General features: G+C 35.2%; 1 protein-coding gene, 1 long non-coding RNA gene, 2 other non-coding genes and 1 pseudogene across 6 annotated transcripts in view; 3 read left to right on the forward strand and 2 right to left on the reverse strand.

Moving 5' to 3' along the window:
- Nucleotides 1–4,538: 4,538 nt before the first annotated feature.
- Nucleotides 4,539–5,907, reverse strand: LOC127546598 (pre-mRNA-splicing factor SLU7-like; annotated as a pseudogene).
- Nucleotides 5,908–6,272: 365 nt separating this feature from the next.
- Nucleotides 6,273–10,847, forward strand: LOC127543802 (uncharacterized). 3 transcript variants are annotated; one of them, XR_007949308.1, is made up of 6 exons: nt 6,273–6,446; nt 6,583–6,715; nt 7,668–7,730; nt 8,647–8,764; nt 9,045–9,109; nt 10,394–10,847. It is a non-coding gene; the product is annotated as an uncharacterized LOC127543802 (long non-coding RNA). The 3 variants fall into 3 exon arrangements; XR_007949309.1 differs by having other exon boundaries at nt 6,273–6,435; XR_007949307.1 differs by having other exon boundaries at nt 6,276–6,715.
- Nucleotides 7,510–7,595, forward strand: LOC127546111 (small nucleolar RNA SNORD87). The gene has a single exon (XR_007949972.1). It is a non-coding gene; the product is annotated as a small nucleolar RNA SNORD87 (small nucleolar RNA).
- LOC127546110 (small nucleolar RNA SNORD87) lies at nt 8,885–8,971 on the forward strand. Its single transcript, XR_007949971.1, has one exon. It is a non-coding gene; the product is annotated as a small nucleolar RNA SNORD87 (small nucleolar RNA).
- The window catches only part of MCMDC2 (minichromosome maintenance domain containing 2), a 39,727-nt gene continuing 34,657 nt past the window's right edge, over nt 10,386–15,455 (reverse strand). Inside the window, exons 13-14 of the mRNA XM_051970096.1 lie at nt 13,770–13,879; nt 10,386–12,727 (exon numbers count right to left, since the gene is read on the reverse strand). Of these exons, the coding sequence (XP_051826056.1) occupies nt 12,561–12,727; nt 13,770–13,879 (277 nt within the window). The 3' untranslated portion in view covers nt 10,386–12,560. The remainder of the gene's footprint in view (nt 12,728–13,769; nt 13,880–15,455) is intronic.

Below are 15,455 nucleotides of genomic sequence, written 5' to 3' on the forward strand. Positions count from 1 at the left end.
AAAAGATGCTCCAAGTCATTATTAATCAGAGAAATGCAAATTAAGACAACTCTGAGGTACCACTACACACCTGTCAGACTGGCTAGAATGACAGGGAAAGATAATGTAGAATGTTGGAGGGGATGTGGGAAAACTGGGACACTGATACATTGTTGGTGGAATTGTGAATGCATCCAGCCATTCTGGAGAGTGATTTGGAACTATGCTCAAAAAGTTATCAAACTGTGCATGGGACCCAGCAGTGCTATTACTGGGCTTATATCCCAAAGATATTTTAAAGAAGGGAAAGGGACCTGTTTGTGCAAGAATGTTTGTGGCAGCCCTCCTTATATAATTTTATTTTATAATTACTTTATATTGACAGAATCTATGCCAAGGTAATTTTTTTATAACATTATCCCTTGTACTCACTTCTGTTCCGATTTTTCCCCTCCCTCCCTCCACCCCCTCCCCTAGATGGCAAGCAGTCCTATATATGTTAGATATGTTGCAGTATATTCTAGATACAATATATGTTTGCAGAACCGAACAGTTCTCTTGTTGCACAGGGAGAATTGGATTCAGCAGGTAAAAATAACCTGATTTCCCAGTGTTCTTTCTTTGGGTGTAGTTGCTTCTGTCCATCATTTATCAATTGAAACTAAGTTAGGTCTCTTTGTCAAAGAAATCCACTTCCATCAGAATACATCCTCATACAATATCGTTGTTGAAGTGTATAATGATCTCCTGGTTCTACTAGGCTTGTGGCAGCCCTCTTTGTAGTGACTAGAAACTGGAAACTGAGTGGATGCCTATCAGTTAGAGAATGGCTGAATAAATTGTGATATATGAATGTTATGGAATATTATTGTTCTGTAAGAAATGACCAGCAGGATGATTTCAGAAAGGCCTGGAGAGACTTATATGAACTGATACTGAGTGAAATGAGCAGGACCAGGAGATCATTATATACTTTAACCACAATACTATATGATGATCAATTCTGATGGACATGGCTCTTTTCAACAGTGAGATGAACCAAATCAGTTCCAATAGAGCAGTAACGAACTGAACCAGCTACACCCAGGGAAAGAACTCTGAGAGATGACTATGAACCATCACATAGAATTGCCAATCCCTCTATTTTTGTTCACTGCATTTTTAATTTCCTTCACAGGCTAATTGTACACTATTTCAAAGTTCGACTCCTTTTGTACAGCAAAATAATTGTTTGAATATATATATATACATATACATAGTATTTAACTTATATTTTAACATATTTAATATGTATTGGTCAACCTGCCATCTAGGGGAAGGGGTGGGGGGAAGGAGGGAAAGAGTTGGAACAAAAGGATTTGCAACTGTCAATGCTGAAAAATTACCTATGCATATATCTTGTAAATAAAAAGTTATAATAAAAAAAATTGGCCACAGGTTTAGAAGTGAAAGAATTTACTCATTCCCAAATTATTAATTGCAAAATTAAAATTAATTGTTGGATAGAAATCAGTTTCTAATGGGAAATGGAGTTTTGGCACTGAGAATACTTTCTCAGTGGGCAGAATGGTCCTGGCAAATTGCTTAGGCCATCTGCAAAGACCTCAGTTGAGGGAAGCTGTTATATTGGGTATCTTGTAGGGGCTAGGATAGCCCAAGCTGATCAGACCAGGTGGGGGCTGGGACAGCCTGAACAAGTCAGACCAGGATTCTTGGTGGGGGCTTCAGGAGCCGAGGTTCCCAAGCTTAGATTCTTATCAATATCCAGCCCAGATATCCTATTGGAATTAACAACACTTCAAAGGGGTGCTTTTTGATCAGTATTTCTAATTGAATCAAAGGCTTGGACATCCTGGAAAGATAACTTACCTGGGGGATATGCCTACCTCAGGAAGGGTTGAGACTTTGAAAGGGATCACAGATCAAAAGGAAATACAGTTTCTTAAAGGGACCACAACTTATAGTAAAGGAAACAGTTCGCTCCTGCTTCATATTCACTTCCCAGTTTTTCTGAACATCTTTAAACCTTCCCCATCTGAAACCAGTCTTTTTTTTTTTTTAAGGTTAAACATGTGCAGTTCTTCTAAACATATTTCCCTATTTGTCATGCTGCACAAGACAAATCAGATTAAAAGGGGAAAAAAACAAAAGAAAGGGAAAAAACCCAAGCAAACAAACAAACAAACAAACAACAACAAACATCTGAATGAAAATTCTATTCTCTGAACCACGTCCTGTCTTCATAGTTTCTCTCTGGTTGTGGATGTCACTTTCCATTACAAGTCTTGGATCACCTCACTGTTGAAGAGAGCCCATAACAGTTGATCATCACATCTTATTATTACTGTGTACAATGTTCTCTTGGTTCTGTTCACTTCACTCAGCATCAGTTCATGTAAGTTCAGGTTTTTATGAAATCAGTCTGCTCATCATTTTTCACAGAACAATATATTCCTTTGCATTCATATAATATAATTTATTCAGCCATTCCCCAACTGATGGGCCTCCACTCAATTTCCAGCTCCTTGCCACTACAAAAAGGACTCTACAAACATTTTTGTACATGTGGGTCCTTTCTCCTCTTTTATGATTTCCTTGGAGTACAGACTCAGCAGTGGCACTGCTGGATCAAAGGGAATGTACAATTTAGTAGCCCTTTGGGCATAGCTCCAAATCATTTTCCAGAATGATTGGATCAGATCACAATTCCACTAACAATGCATTAGTGTCCCATGAAAAGGAGGGATTTAGACTATTCAGTTCAATTCAGAAAACATTTATTAAGTGCCTATTATATGCCAGGTACTATTCTAAATGCTAGGGTTACAAAAAGAGACAAAAAATCCCTTCCCTTAAGTAGCTTACAATCTAACAACATGCAAACAGATAAAAACAAAGCAAACTATATACAGGATAAAAAGGAATAATTAATAGAAGGAAGGCAGGAAATTAGAGACACTGAGGAAGGAACAGCTAGAAACCTATATGGATTCCAGGCAAGAAGCCACATCCATTGGATAGGGTTTTGAAAAAAAAAATGGATTGGGTAGGAGATGGGAGTTGGAAAGCCTAGTTGTTTTCATGGTACATATTTATTTGTGCTATTACAGGTTAGTGAACTTAGCTATACTGTTGATGGGACTATGAATTGTTCTAATTATTCTTTAAAGTAATTTAGATTTCATATTCTTTGACCCAGATATCCCTCTACTTAGCATATACCCCAAGGAAGATAGAAAAATCTTGGATATCCAAATATTCCCACCAATATTTTAACATTAAAAAAGAACTGGAAGAAAAGTAGGTGTCCTTCAATTTGGGAATGACTGGACAAAAACTGTGATATGAATGTAATGGAATATTATTACATCATAAGAAATGATGAAGAATTTAGATAAACATTGGAAATTTTGCATAAACTGATGTTGAGTAATTAAAAAGGACAAGGAAAAAAATACTGTGACTATATAATAATGCAATTTTTTTCTTAAAGGAAGGTAAATTCTAAGTAATTTCAATGAAAACATCCTAGTCTCAGAGAACTGATAATGAAACATATTTCTTTTCTCTCAGCAGAGAAGTGAGAGACTATGAAGACAGCAAGTTTCATTCACTACATGTGACTAATGTATTGTTATTTTGGCTTAACTTTTTTTTCCTCCCTGTAATAGGGGAGGGTTTACTGCTAAGATAAAGAGAAGTTTTACCTGGAAATGCTGTATGCTAAAATCAAAAAGGCATCAATAAAATTTATTTTTTAAAAGTCTAAGCTTAGGGCCTGGGAAAGGACAGTTGGGTCAGGAAAAACATTATATCTTGAACTTAAAAGACCAAAATTTGAGCTTTACTCTGCAATTTACTATGTGATCATGGACAAGTCATTGAACTTCTCTGAGCTTCAATTTCCTTCTTTGTAAAAGAGATTGAACTAGATGATTTCTAGGGCCTTTTTCAGTTCTATATCTGGTGCTACTCCACATAACCAATCACTATTTCAAAGGACCCATGATGAATATATTATTCACTTTAAGAGAGAGAACTGATGGCTTCAAAATTACTGATAGAAGCACACTTTCTTTTTCTTTCTTTCTGGACTTATATAACACAGGACATTCTAATGCTTGATATACTTATTTGTAACAAGGTTTTTCTTGCCTTCTCAATGGGTAGAGCAGGGGGAAGTAGAAGAATTCAGAATTGAAAATAACATTGAAAAGTATAAATATTAATCCTGTAAAATAAAGATTAAGCCTCCAAAAAAGTAAATCACATTATGTTTATTTCTCTAAGTCAATTGTTGAAAGAAGCTTGCAATAAATAAATTAAAAGTTCTAGCAAACATTTCCATAATATACTGTTTGCTGGTTCTTTACCCCAGAGCAGAAAGCAAGGAATTGATGAAAGAATTCCGGAAATTTATTTAAAAGACAGTAAGAAAAAAAAAAACTTAAGGATTTTTCCATTTTTTTTTTAACCACAAGGCTAAAAAGTATGTGTGTGTATAGACACACACACACACACACACACACACACACACACACACACACACTTGGGTCTCTTCAATCTCCTTCCAAATCCAGACCTGGCTGTCTAAGAAATGAAGCCATAGGGTCACTGGGCCTTGGGTTTTCATCTTGTATGCTTCCATTTCTTCTTCTGTGGGCTCTCAGGCCTCATATATGTTATTGTGGGGCCTCTTTCATTCAGCAGTGTCTCCTTGACATAGACGAGGCAGGCCTTCTCAACATTTAATACCATTTTCAGTTTTTCATGCTTCTTTCTTCATTTTCACTGTCGGAACTATTCTTCCTGTGTTTTTTCTTCTCCTCTTCCTATTTCTCTTAGTGAGCACCATTAGAGTTTTTGGTCAGTTTATTTGCTATCCCATGGCGTCCTGATATTCATTATACATATACATTATACATAGCTGTTTCCTTTCCAGCTTCTCCAAAACAGTAGAAAACTTGATAAAGGAAAGCCAGCACTTGTGCCCTTATCTACCATCTTTCTAACGGAAACCCTAGTGTTGATTTTCATATTCTCATACTTAGAGCAGGAAATAGCTTGCTTTTGTCCTTTAGTGATTGTTCATGTCTTGAATAAATCACAGTCTTCTGTCTGAGCTAATAGTAACTCAGTGGGGATTGTCCAAATGTTCTTGACTTTTATACTTTTTTAGGATGTTTTCTTTCTGTTTTTCTGTGAAATCTTCTTTCTTGAATTTAAATGATTTTTGTGAGAACTGCTTGAAGAAACATACCAGACCCATTATCATAAATTTCCAGATAAATAACTGTGCTATTGAAATTTTATCTCCGGTTTGTATAACAAAATTGTCTCTTTCATAACTAACCTCATCAGGATATCTTCCTGCATTAGCATAGGGATTCTCTGGCATTGCTCTTGTTTTTGGACCATAGTAAGTACAACTGGGATCTAAATTTTACAAATTTAGCAATGCCTTCTCAAATGCTGAGATTCTGGATTGGAATTCTCAGAGTCAAAATTTTACCCAGGGATATCACTTTTATCTGCACACTTACCTTCACTATTATGGGGTCTTTCTGTCTGAGAAGTTGGTTCTTCTTTTCCCCACTGATATTTGATTCACCTGTTCCATTAACTTTCCTGAGGCTACTTCTTCCTGTAGCTTCTGACCTTCTCATTACATGTTTAGCCAGGTCAATTTGGGCATATTCTTCCACAATCTGCTTACATTCCTCTGAGTTGCGATGATCCCTCTGGCCATCACAGTCAAACCTAAACTGAGGTTATATTTGTTCACCTAGTGCTAGGTTAGCTCTTCGAATTTGGTATCAACAATGAGGAATACGTGGTCTGGTATCCTTCCTCATCCCCTCCCCCTGGTGTATTGCCCAGTTTTCCCGGTTCTTCTAGTGCCTTCTCTCTCCAGTCTTTCTCAGTCATTTTCTTTGGTTCTTCCAGCCCGTGTCACTAGATCACCCGGGGAAGGGGTGGGAGACAGTGTGCATCGCTTCTGTAACATTAGCTGACAGGGTTATGTGACGGCGCCCCTGCGCCTGCCGAGAAGACTCCAGAGGAATGACGCGAATTCCACAATTCCCCCCCCCAGACGAAATTTAAAGAGCGCGCCTCTGCGGCCATTCTCCCTATGCGCCTGCGCAGTTCTAGCGTTCTCAAATCAACTAGGGAGTAGAAGCTCCCACAGCCTAGGGAGTGAAGGCAGGGCTTCCTTACACTGCTTTCGGCCGGAAAGGGAGGAGCCCCGCCACTGGAAAAGGCAGAGCCTTGCCCCCGGAAAGGGTTGAGCGTAATCCCAGCGGCTTAAATGCGGGCGTGCTGGCCTCCGTTCTCTCTTTCTGGTTCTAGAAGTTCCTGGTTCCCTATGGCTATGCGGGACTGCGGCCTACAGCGCGCAGGCCGGGCTCCGGGGAACCCCCGGGGCCCGGGGCCCTCCTGTTCCTTTCGGGATCGGTAGGCCTAAAGTGGGTAATGATCCGGGACTGCTCCTGGCACGGGTCGGCAGTCCGAGAGGGTGGTTGGGGCGAGGGCTTAGGCAGGTGCTGGCGGTGCCCTCTGAGGGAGGAAGGACTGAGTTCTGTTCTCGCCCCGACCCTGCAGGGTTCTGCCAATTGCGGCGGGGGCGCGATGGCGAGAAGGGGCCGAGCCCGAGCCTGGAGCTGGGATGTCGCGCAGTCCTGCTTAAGCGGAGCAATGGGCTGCCTCCGGAAGGGCCTGCTGGTGATTTTGATTTGTAAGATTTTTATTAACATAGAAGTTGTATTGTGTCTTAAATGTTGACGTTTTTAGTTTTATACATGGGCATATTTTCTATTGTGTATGTGCGTGTGTGTGTGTATATATATATATATATATATATATATATATATATCATAAACCATGTGCCTTTGTGTCGTACATAGCATCTGTTTTCCCCTGCGATGTTCTTTGGACTTAATTGCTGCACCGGGCACGTGCCTTCAGCTCCCCGTAGTAAAGTTCCTTTATATCGGATCCTCTTTTGAATTTAAACTTTATAAATTGGGAGGTGATCGTATGTACTTGACCGCATGGCTCAAAAACTACTTAATTTTCATTTGGGACTTTAACTTTAATTAAGCTGAATCACCGATGTTAAATTTGTCCTAGTAAAAACTGCCCCATTGAAAGTTAATATTGGCTTTCTTATTCCAGGATTTTGATCTAGAACTTAACCTTTCATGTGTTAGGTCTGTTGATAATGAATTGCTTAATTGACCCTGAAACTGGATTTAATTGATTTTGGTTTTTATTCAGTAGCCTGTTAAATTTCATAGCAAGAATAAAAGACCCTGGAGGTTGAGTTACAGTAAAATTCATTTTGAATTAATTTTTAAGTTTTAACTTTAAATTAAACACTTAAAAGTGTTCAACAAGTTGGTCTTATTAAATGATTTCTAAACGGGTGAGCTTTTGATGAAATTGGCCTTTTATGTGCAAGTTGATTAGATTCTAAAACTTAAGAATCTCTTAGTTCTGGGACAAAAAAGGTCGAATCCTCAAGTATTCATTGGCATAATGATGATTTAAAAAAAAAAATGCCGTTTACCCAACTGAGTGCTTCCTTGAAGTAACTTGAAATCTGATGTGCCATATGATTACTTGGAGTAAACTTTTAACAACCCAAGAAAATTCAAACTTTAAAATGGTATTTTTTTTCCTTTTAGAAAATGAAGAGATCTTGCCCAGGATCTGCACCAGAAATGCTGAATACTGTTAAGAATGTTGAGGTAAATATGTTGGTTCTTAATATCAGATACTCAGAATTTTCTTGTGTTAATAATAGTTTAGATATTGTAATAAACAGTAGCTAGAAGTTAGGAAGCAGACTTTAGTCTATACCATCAAGTGATGATTTTCCTACAACATTTCCTACTACAGCCTTTGAGTTGGAAAGGACTTTGGATGTGTAACTTTTAGGCAGTCCATTCTATTGCATAGTTTTTAAATAGGAAGATTTTCCTAGACATTATAGAAACTAGAGAGATTACATACAGTAGTCATTCAGATGTTATGTAGTTTCAATGTGACCTTGGAAGTCATTTAACTTGTCTAGGTCTCATTTGTAAAATGGATTTATTACACTCAATCTGCGATCCTAAGTTGCAATTCCCTTGTTCCTGGTTCTATCCTATAGGGCCAGATAATAGAAAAATATGTCATTCTTCAAATAATGTATTTACATTATTGATTTAGATCTGGTTCCAAACCTTCTACTTCCATCCTGCCTTTTTTTAATCTTAGAAAAATACTGAAACTGAAATCCAGAGAAATCAAGCTTCAAACTTAACATAATAGTCTGGTACTGTATCACATTCTTTAGAAGACAGAATTGTCTTCAGGAGCCTTCTGAGATAAACATGTTCATGTGGTTCAATTTATCCTCGATGCTTGAATTGAAGTTAGACTGTTGCAATATACCCGATTTCTCCCTGCCACCATTTCTTCCATCTTTAACAGTGGCCAAAGTGATCTCAAGGCACAGATTTGTCATTTTGCTGCACATACTTGTGTCTAGGGGATCCATAAGTTGTTTAGTTCAGCATTTTAAGATTTGATCTAATAACTTTGGAAAATGGGTATTATACAAAAAAGAAGTTAGAAGGTGTAAAATTTATAAGGAAATCTATTCATTTGATCTTCCAGATTAAAAAGCATCCAAACTTTCCGAAGATAATTCTGAAGACACAAAAATGTTTTTTGTTTTTAAGTTGGTATTAGCCAGAAAGGCATGAAGGAGCTGTGAATATGAAGATAATCAATAGTAAGTTGATTTATCTTGGTGTAGAATATTGTGTTAGCTTTGGGGGGGGGGGTTGAATTAGATATTTTACTTTTTGTATTGTGTCTAAAAAGCAGATTAATATTTTTGCTGTTTTACAGCAGTGGTACTATGATGACCTAATACTACCTTATGCCGTTTACCCAACTGAGTATTACTTTGATGCAAATCTAAAGACTGAGTACCAGTAACTTTGAATTACCATGTGTAAATAGCTGAAATAAGATTTTTATTAAAATAGGTATATTTTTTCTTCCCTGAGATGTCTTAGGTGGTTGTGGATGGATATTCAGATCTTTATACCGTTACAAGATTTTATTTCATCAGGTGAGTCAAAGTAGCTCCGTTTATTGATAGAATTTTTTTAAAATTAGACAAATCTGAACTTGATATGTGCAGGGGCACTTGGTAAATAGATAATGCCACCATGTACTGTGGTGTTTTTATGTCTTGCCTCGGATGATCTTGGGCAAGCTGATTTACCTGTCTTGGTCTTCCCATCTTTTAGATGGAAATAATACTTGTACTACTATTCTCCCTGTTACGTCAAGTAGAATAATATCTTAAGTACTTTGCAAATCTTTAAAGCACTATAAATGTCTATTATTTGATGTATTTTGCTTGATTTTTAGAGACTCAAGTCTCAATTTATTTCCTCATTTTTTAAGGGAGGAGGCTGTATTGGTCCATTTTTAGCTGTAGATATATGAATTTGTAATTGGAAAAAATAGATGATTTTGTATGTCAAATATGTAATATGGACAAACTACTGATAAAGTCTTGATTTTTATTATTGTCAGAAAGACTATAAAACTGGTATGGAGTGTTGACCAAAGTCATTTTTATTCAAACAGAAATTTCTGAAGCTATGCCAATGAATAGATAATTGATAAAATTAATATTTCAAGGAAGAAACTTTGCTGGTTTAATGATGATTTGACAAGTTTTTGCCGTTTACCCTACTGAATATTTTGATGACTTAACAAATCTGAATACCAGCAAAAGCTTGAACAAACAATAACACCACCTGCTCTGTCTCTTCATCTTATATTTATTCAGATTTTAATAAACCTGCAAAACCTTTAATTATCAGACACAATTCTTCCACCATATAGATTTGCTGAGAGATTGGTTTCATTCCCATTAAGATAATTTTTCCTTCCATGTAAGAAATTTGTTGGACTTGAAAATTCTAATGTAACTAGAAGTGTTGAGATAGTTGGCTAGAGTCAGAGGGTAAATGAAATAGAAGGTTAGATGATAAAAGGGGAATTAATATAAGGACCAGACTTTATACTGGCACCATCTTTACATGGGTCCTCATCACTTAATATGTGGATTATTCCACTGTCCCTTTGCTCTTTTACTTCAAATTGTTTGGCTTTTCAGGCCTTTCATATCCTGACACCTTACTCTCTTACATGTACTTTACAATTCAATGCCTTCCTTCGTATAAACACAAGATGCTCCCAGTATACTGGTTAACTTTTGTCCCTGCTTTAAGCTAGTAACTGACATAGCTTCCCTTTATTTTGAAATTGCCACATAATTTATTTTAAACTTGAAACGATGCTTCTATTGAATTTTGTCAATTTAATGTTTCTTCCACAGACTTTCAGAAAGCTCATGATGATCTGTAGTAGTAGTAATGCAAGTGGGAAATAGAAGACCCAAGAGACTTGAATCATGATGGATATTATCTACAACTCCTACACCATTGTCATGTCTGACAGACACATGACCCTATGGACCAATGCATGCTAGGCATTTCTATCCACTGTCTTCTGAAGTCTGTCCAACATGTTGCTTTCATGACACATTCCATTTGTTCTCTAATGCCCCTTCTCAACCTTGCCTTCAGGCTTTCCCAACAGCTTTTAAATGTTCAAGGTAATTTTTCACTCTCCTCTCACCTTCATCCGTAGCTTAATAGTTTGCTTTCTGCCATGATCTGAGATTGATTACTCTGCATTCTGGGTTTTTAATTTTTTTCCAGACATTTTTTTGCATGATGTACTTTGCAAATTAAATAAAGTAATAATACAATCTTCCAGTCTTAAACCAATTATGTCTTTAGTGCTGTTTCTTGACACACAGACAGATTCTTCAAGATCTGGTATTTTGAGAACTTTCTGCCTATTGAGATCTATAATATGTATATATACCTAATTTGGGTCTAGTGGTAGCCATCTCTGGGAAGTAAGGGAAAGGAGAAATGAATGGAAGAATTTTGCATATTTAAAAGGTGTAACAAATTTCTTGTTACATATGTAATATTTACATTGTTGAGATGCTCCTTTTATTCCATAATGTGAAAAGAGCAGTTTGGCAATTGCCTTTTCAGAAATAGTGATCTATAACTAAACCAGTGACCAAATTTGCTTGTTTTGAGGCATTTGAGGTTCAAAGTGGTTTGCCCAAAGTCACAGCTTTTAATTGTCTAGTACCTGGAGAGGGATTTGAATTTTCTCACTCCAGGGTCAGTGTCTGTTCATGATAACCATCTAGTTTCCCTTGAATCCCATTACTTCCCTTAGCAATGTCTCCTTAAGGAAGGCCCACTTGGTTTTATGTGTAGCTCTAGATTTATAAGTAGCCATTTTCCTTTGGTTTTGTTTCTACCTTTTGAAAACCTGTCCCATAAGCACTACTCAAATCTGGTTCCCATAAATCTTCATAAAGCACATTAAAGTTGTACCTATTGGTATTTTCACAGTGATTTTGCAATAAGAAGCTTGTTATCTGAGCCACAGATTAACACTTTATCAAGTAAGTTGATTACTGAGAAAAGGAAATCTTGTGACAGTTATGCAAAAGTAATCTTTATTGAATCTGGAAGCTTACAAAAGTTTATAATGAAGTACAAAATGCACAGCAACAGACTACAAAAGGAATAATTTGTGCAACATTCTCAACTTTGCAAAGCTGTAGTAAGAACTAACACATAAAGGGGGCAAGCACAGTTCTATGGTATTGTCATTCAAAATCAAAGGATTGAGATGAGAATTTAAATTTGTTCTCAAAGATCTGAATACTTCTAGGCAGGGTATGCAAAAGGCAGAATGCAACCTTGCTTTTTTGTGTAATAACTGCATAAAAAACTAGCCTTCGAAGCCACGAAGATCTTTTTAAAGAATTATGCCAACGAAGTCTTGGTCAGGGTTCCTAGAAAATAAGGATACCATAATTTTGGTTTTTCTAAGTGGAACCATAATTAGAGTTATTTGAAAGCCCTTTTAATAAATGGGAAATTTAAATTTTATTATATGCCCTAATGTTATAAAATGACATTTTTGTCTTAACTGGTGGTTGTACATAATGAATTATTTTTGAGACTTTAATGACTTTATCTAGAACTAAGATCTTAATCCATTTGTTTGGTACTTCAGCTAATGGTACCTGAAAATTCCATAAATTTTAAGCTTTAGGAATTTGTCTCCTGTTCATGTAAATATAAAGTGTAATCATTTCACAATTTAAATGTTTCCATCTTGTGGTAGAGATCATAAATTACAATTTTTAAAATATGATAACATTTCACAAAACACTAACTTTATTTTCATCCCTTTCATTCTCTGTTATAACATACTATCCAGAAATGTTTCTCTTGCAGGGTTATATGTGGCAACTTTGCTTATTCATTGACTTGTCAATTGTAATACTCTAGTGATTACATGCTATATTTTGATCACTACAAACAGTATCACTATTTATAGTCTTCCCCTCTCCTTCGCCACCAAATCCCAGAATAAACCAAAAATACTTTCACCAAACAAGACTATTCTTCATTTGTAGCAATAATTGATCCTGGTCCATATGCTTCAATAAATTCTTGAAGTTGTTGTTGGTACTGAATTAGATAAGCATCCCTTTCCTCTAAATGCACTTCGTCACAGAGATCAAATGGAAATAATGCATTTGGAGCTATACAAAATACAGCAGCCCCTAAATTAAGAAAAGAAATGGTAGTGTACAACTTTTGAGTTACAAATATTCTCCTTAAATGTAAATTGTTTATACCTTTTTTCAACTAAACTGCTAAATGTAACTATGTGACAAAAATGTATGGGTTATAACTTACACAGTGAATAGCTTCGACCTTGAATAGGTGATGCTAATAAATAAGTCATCTGTATTGGAGGCAGGTTGATATAATAGAGGCTGACTTTCATTAGTTGAAGGGGTTTCATTACACTTGTACTAGTAAAATCGGGTCAGGGATGGGCCAAAAAAAGCAATTTGCTACTTGAAACCCTTTAAAAAAAAAAAAAGGATAACTGAAGAAATTATGGTGGTTGTACTTTGAGTTGAGGGACAATTTTTGGTATAAATTAATTATAAGGTAATATAGGATGGCTATCATATTGCAGCAGTATTCTACTAATATTAAATCCAGTGGTCAATAGATGGAAGTTGAAGAAGCAAATGTATACTTGATATAAGCACTTATTGCAGCAGTATTCTACTAATATTAACTCCAGTGGTCAATGGATGGAAGTTGAAGAAGCAAATGTATACTTGATGTAAGCACTTAACATGCTGCAAAGATTACAAATTACAAATTTTTATTTAAAATTTTCTTTAGAAAAGGATGTCATTTTAAGAAGATTGTAGTCTCAATATAAGTTAAGAGCACAGAAAGTGCTAAGGTATCTACTCTGCATACAAAGTGCAATTATTTTACTACCTTTGTCTAATTTGGACTGGATTCATAAATGTGTTAAATGCATTCATTACTCAAAAAATACAGATGTTCAATTAAGCAAATTAACAGATTTATAGTGATATATAACTCTGCTTTTAGTAAGGACCTTATTGTTAAGATAGTGTTGATGATTTCTATAAGAAAAAAATCATTAAAGTTCACATTGTAATAAATCTATAATTTTATGACTTTATTTTTATATGACAGTATGCATTTATAAATATACCACTGTTAGGAAAATTTTAAATATATAAAAGTATATAGTTTTTAAAAACTTGTTACCATATTTCAGTGTCAGAGATGTTTCAAATAATAAAACTGCAATTAAGACATCTTCTTTAAGCACCTTATTCCTTAAACTCAGCCTAGCATGTGCTTCAGATAAAGAAACTCTAAGAGGAAAAAAAATAATTATTTTAGTCAAAGAGTCAAAAGTATTTTAACATTTAGTGTCTTAAAGACCAAAATAGTTTTTCTCCTTTTCCAACTTTGAAATAAAGCACCAAGGACCCAGTGAGATTTAAAATTATAAACAATTGGTTAAGTGAAACAACACAATGTGAACATAATTTGATTGACTCCCCCCCCATCAATTTTCTTTACACATACCTACCAAATTTTTATTTTTGTTTTAACAGTTTTATTATTCTGGTTTTCATTCTGCATTATTTTGATCTTTCCAGATTTCTTTTTATTCTTAATACTAATGAATTGTAATTTCCCTATAGATTCTTTATATTAATATGCCATAATGTAGCCATTTTGGTTACTTATTTTAAAAAGCAATTAAAGATCATATTGCTATAAATATATTTGAATGGACAGCTCTTTTTCCTTTTAACAACATTCTTCTCAAGTATTATTTCTAGCAGTAGAATTCTTGAGTCAAAGGTATGGTTATCTTGTTAAGTTTGCTAAATTGCTTTTAAAATGATTCTCCCAAATGGAAATTCCATCAGTGATGAGTATAGTAGTATATGTTTCTCCATATAGCTTTAAAACATTGAGTTTGGAAATTTTTAATTATTTTTGCCAGTTAGATAGGAACTAGTATTTAAAAAGTTCTTCCCCTCCTCCCCACCCCCCCGGTTTGCCTGAAGGGAATTTTCTAAAACAAACATCCCAATTATCATTAGTTGCCATTTTCCCAATTCTAATTTTTAAGGAATTATTTTCTTAGATAACCTTTTGTACTTCTTATTCCATTTTTACCAATTATGCTTTTAAGTTGTTCTTTTTTATTGGGTTTTTGTGCCTCTTACCATTTGGTCCATTCTATTTTTGTCTTTTTCCTATTTAAAATTAGATTGATTTATTATTTTATTTTTCCTAATTACATATAAAAACATTTTTGAACATTCATTAAAAATTTTTTTTGAGTTCCAAATTCTCTCCTCTCCCTTCATCTCCCTGTCATTGAGAATGCAAGCGATTTATTATAGATTTTACATGTGTGGTCATACAAAACATGTTCATATTATTCATGTGAAAGAAAACACAAAAAAAGAGAAAGTTTTAGAGTATGCTTTAATATGTGATCATACTCTATCAGTTCTTTCTTCAGAGATGGATAACATTTTTTTTATCATAAATCCTTTGGAATTATCTTGGATTACTATATTGCAGAGAATAGCCAAGTCATTCCTAGGTGATCACTGTGCAATATTGCTGCTATTGTGTACCACATTCTTCTAGCTCTGCTTATTTCATTATGCATCAGTTTATGTACATGCTGCTCATCATTTATAGCACAACAGCACTTCTTCTGAATCACATTTTACAACTTATTCAGCATTCCCTAATTGATAGTTACCTCCTCAATTTCTAATTCTTTGGTACCACTAAAAGTGGTATAAATATTTTTATACATATATGTCCTTTTCTGTTTTGTTTTTTATATCTTTGAATTACAAACCTAGTAATGGTATTACTGGGTCAAAGGGTATATATGGCTTTATAGCCATTTTG

Source organism: Antechinus flavipes, chromosome 1, assembly GCF_016432865.1.
Source record: "Antechinus flavipes isolate AdamAnt ecotype Samford, QLD, Australia chromosome 1, AdamAnt_v2, whole genome shotgun sequence".
Taxonomy (NCBI): Eukaryota; Metazoa; Chordata; class Mammalia; order Dasyuromorphia; family Dasyuridae; genus Antechinus; species Antechinus flavipes.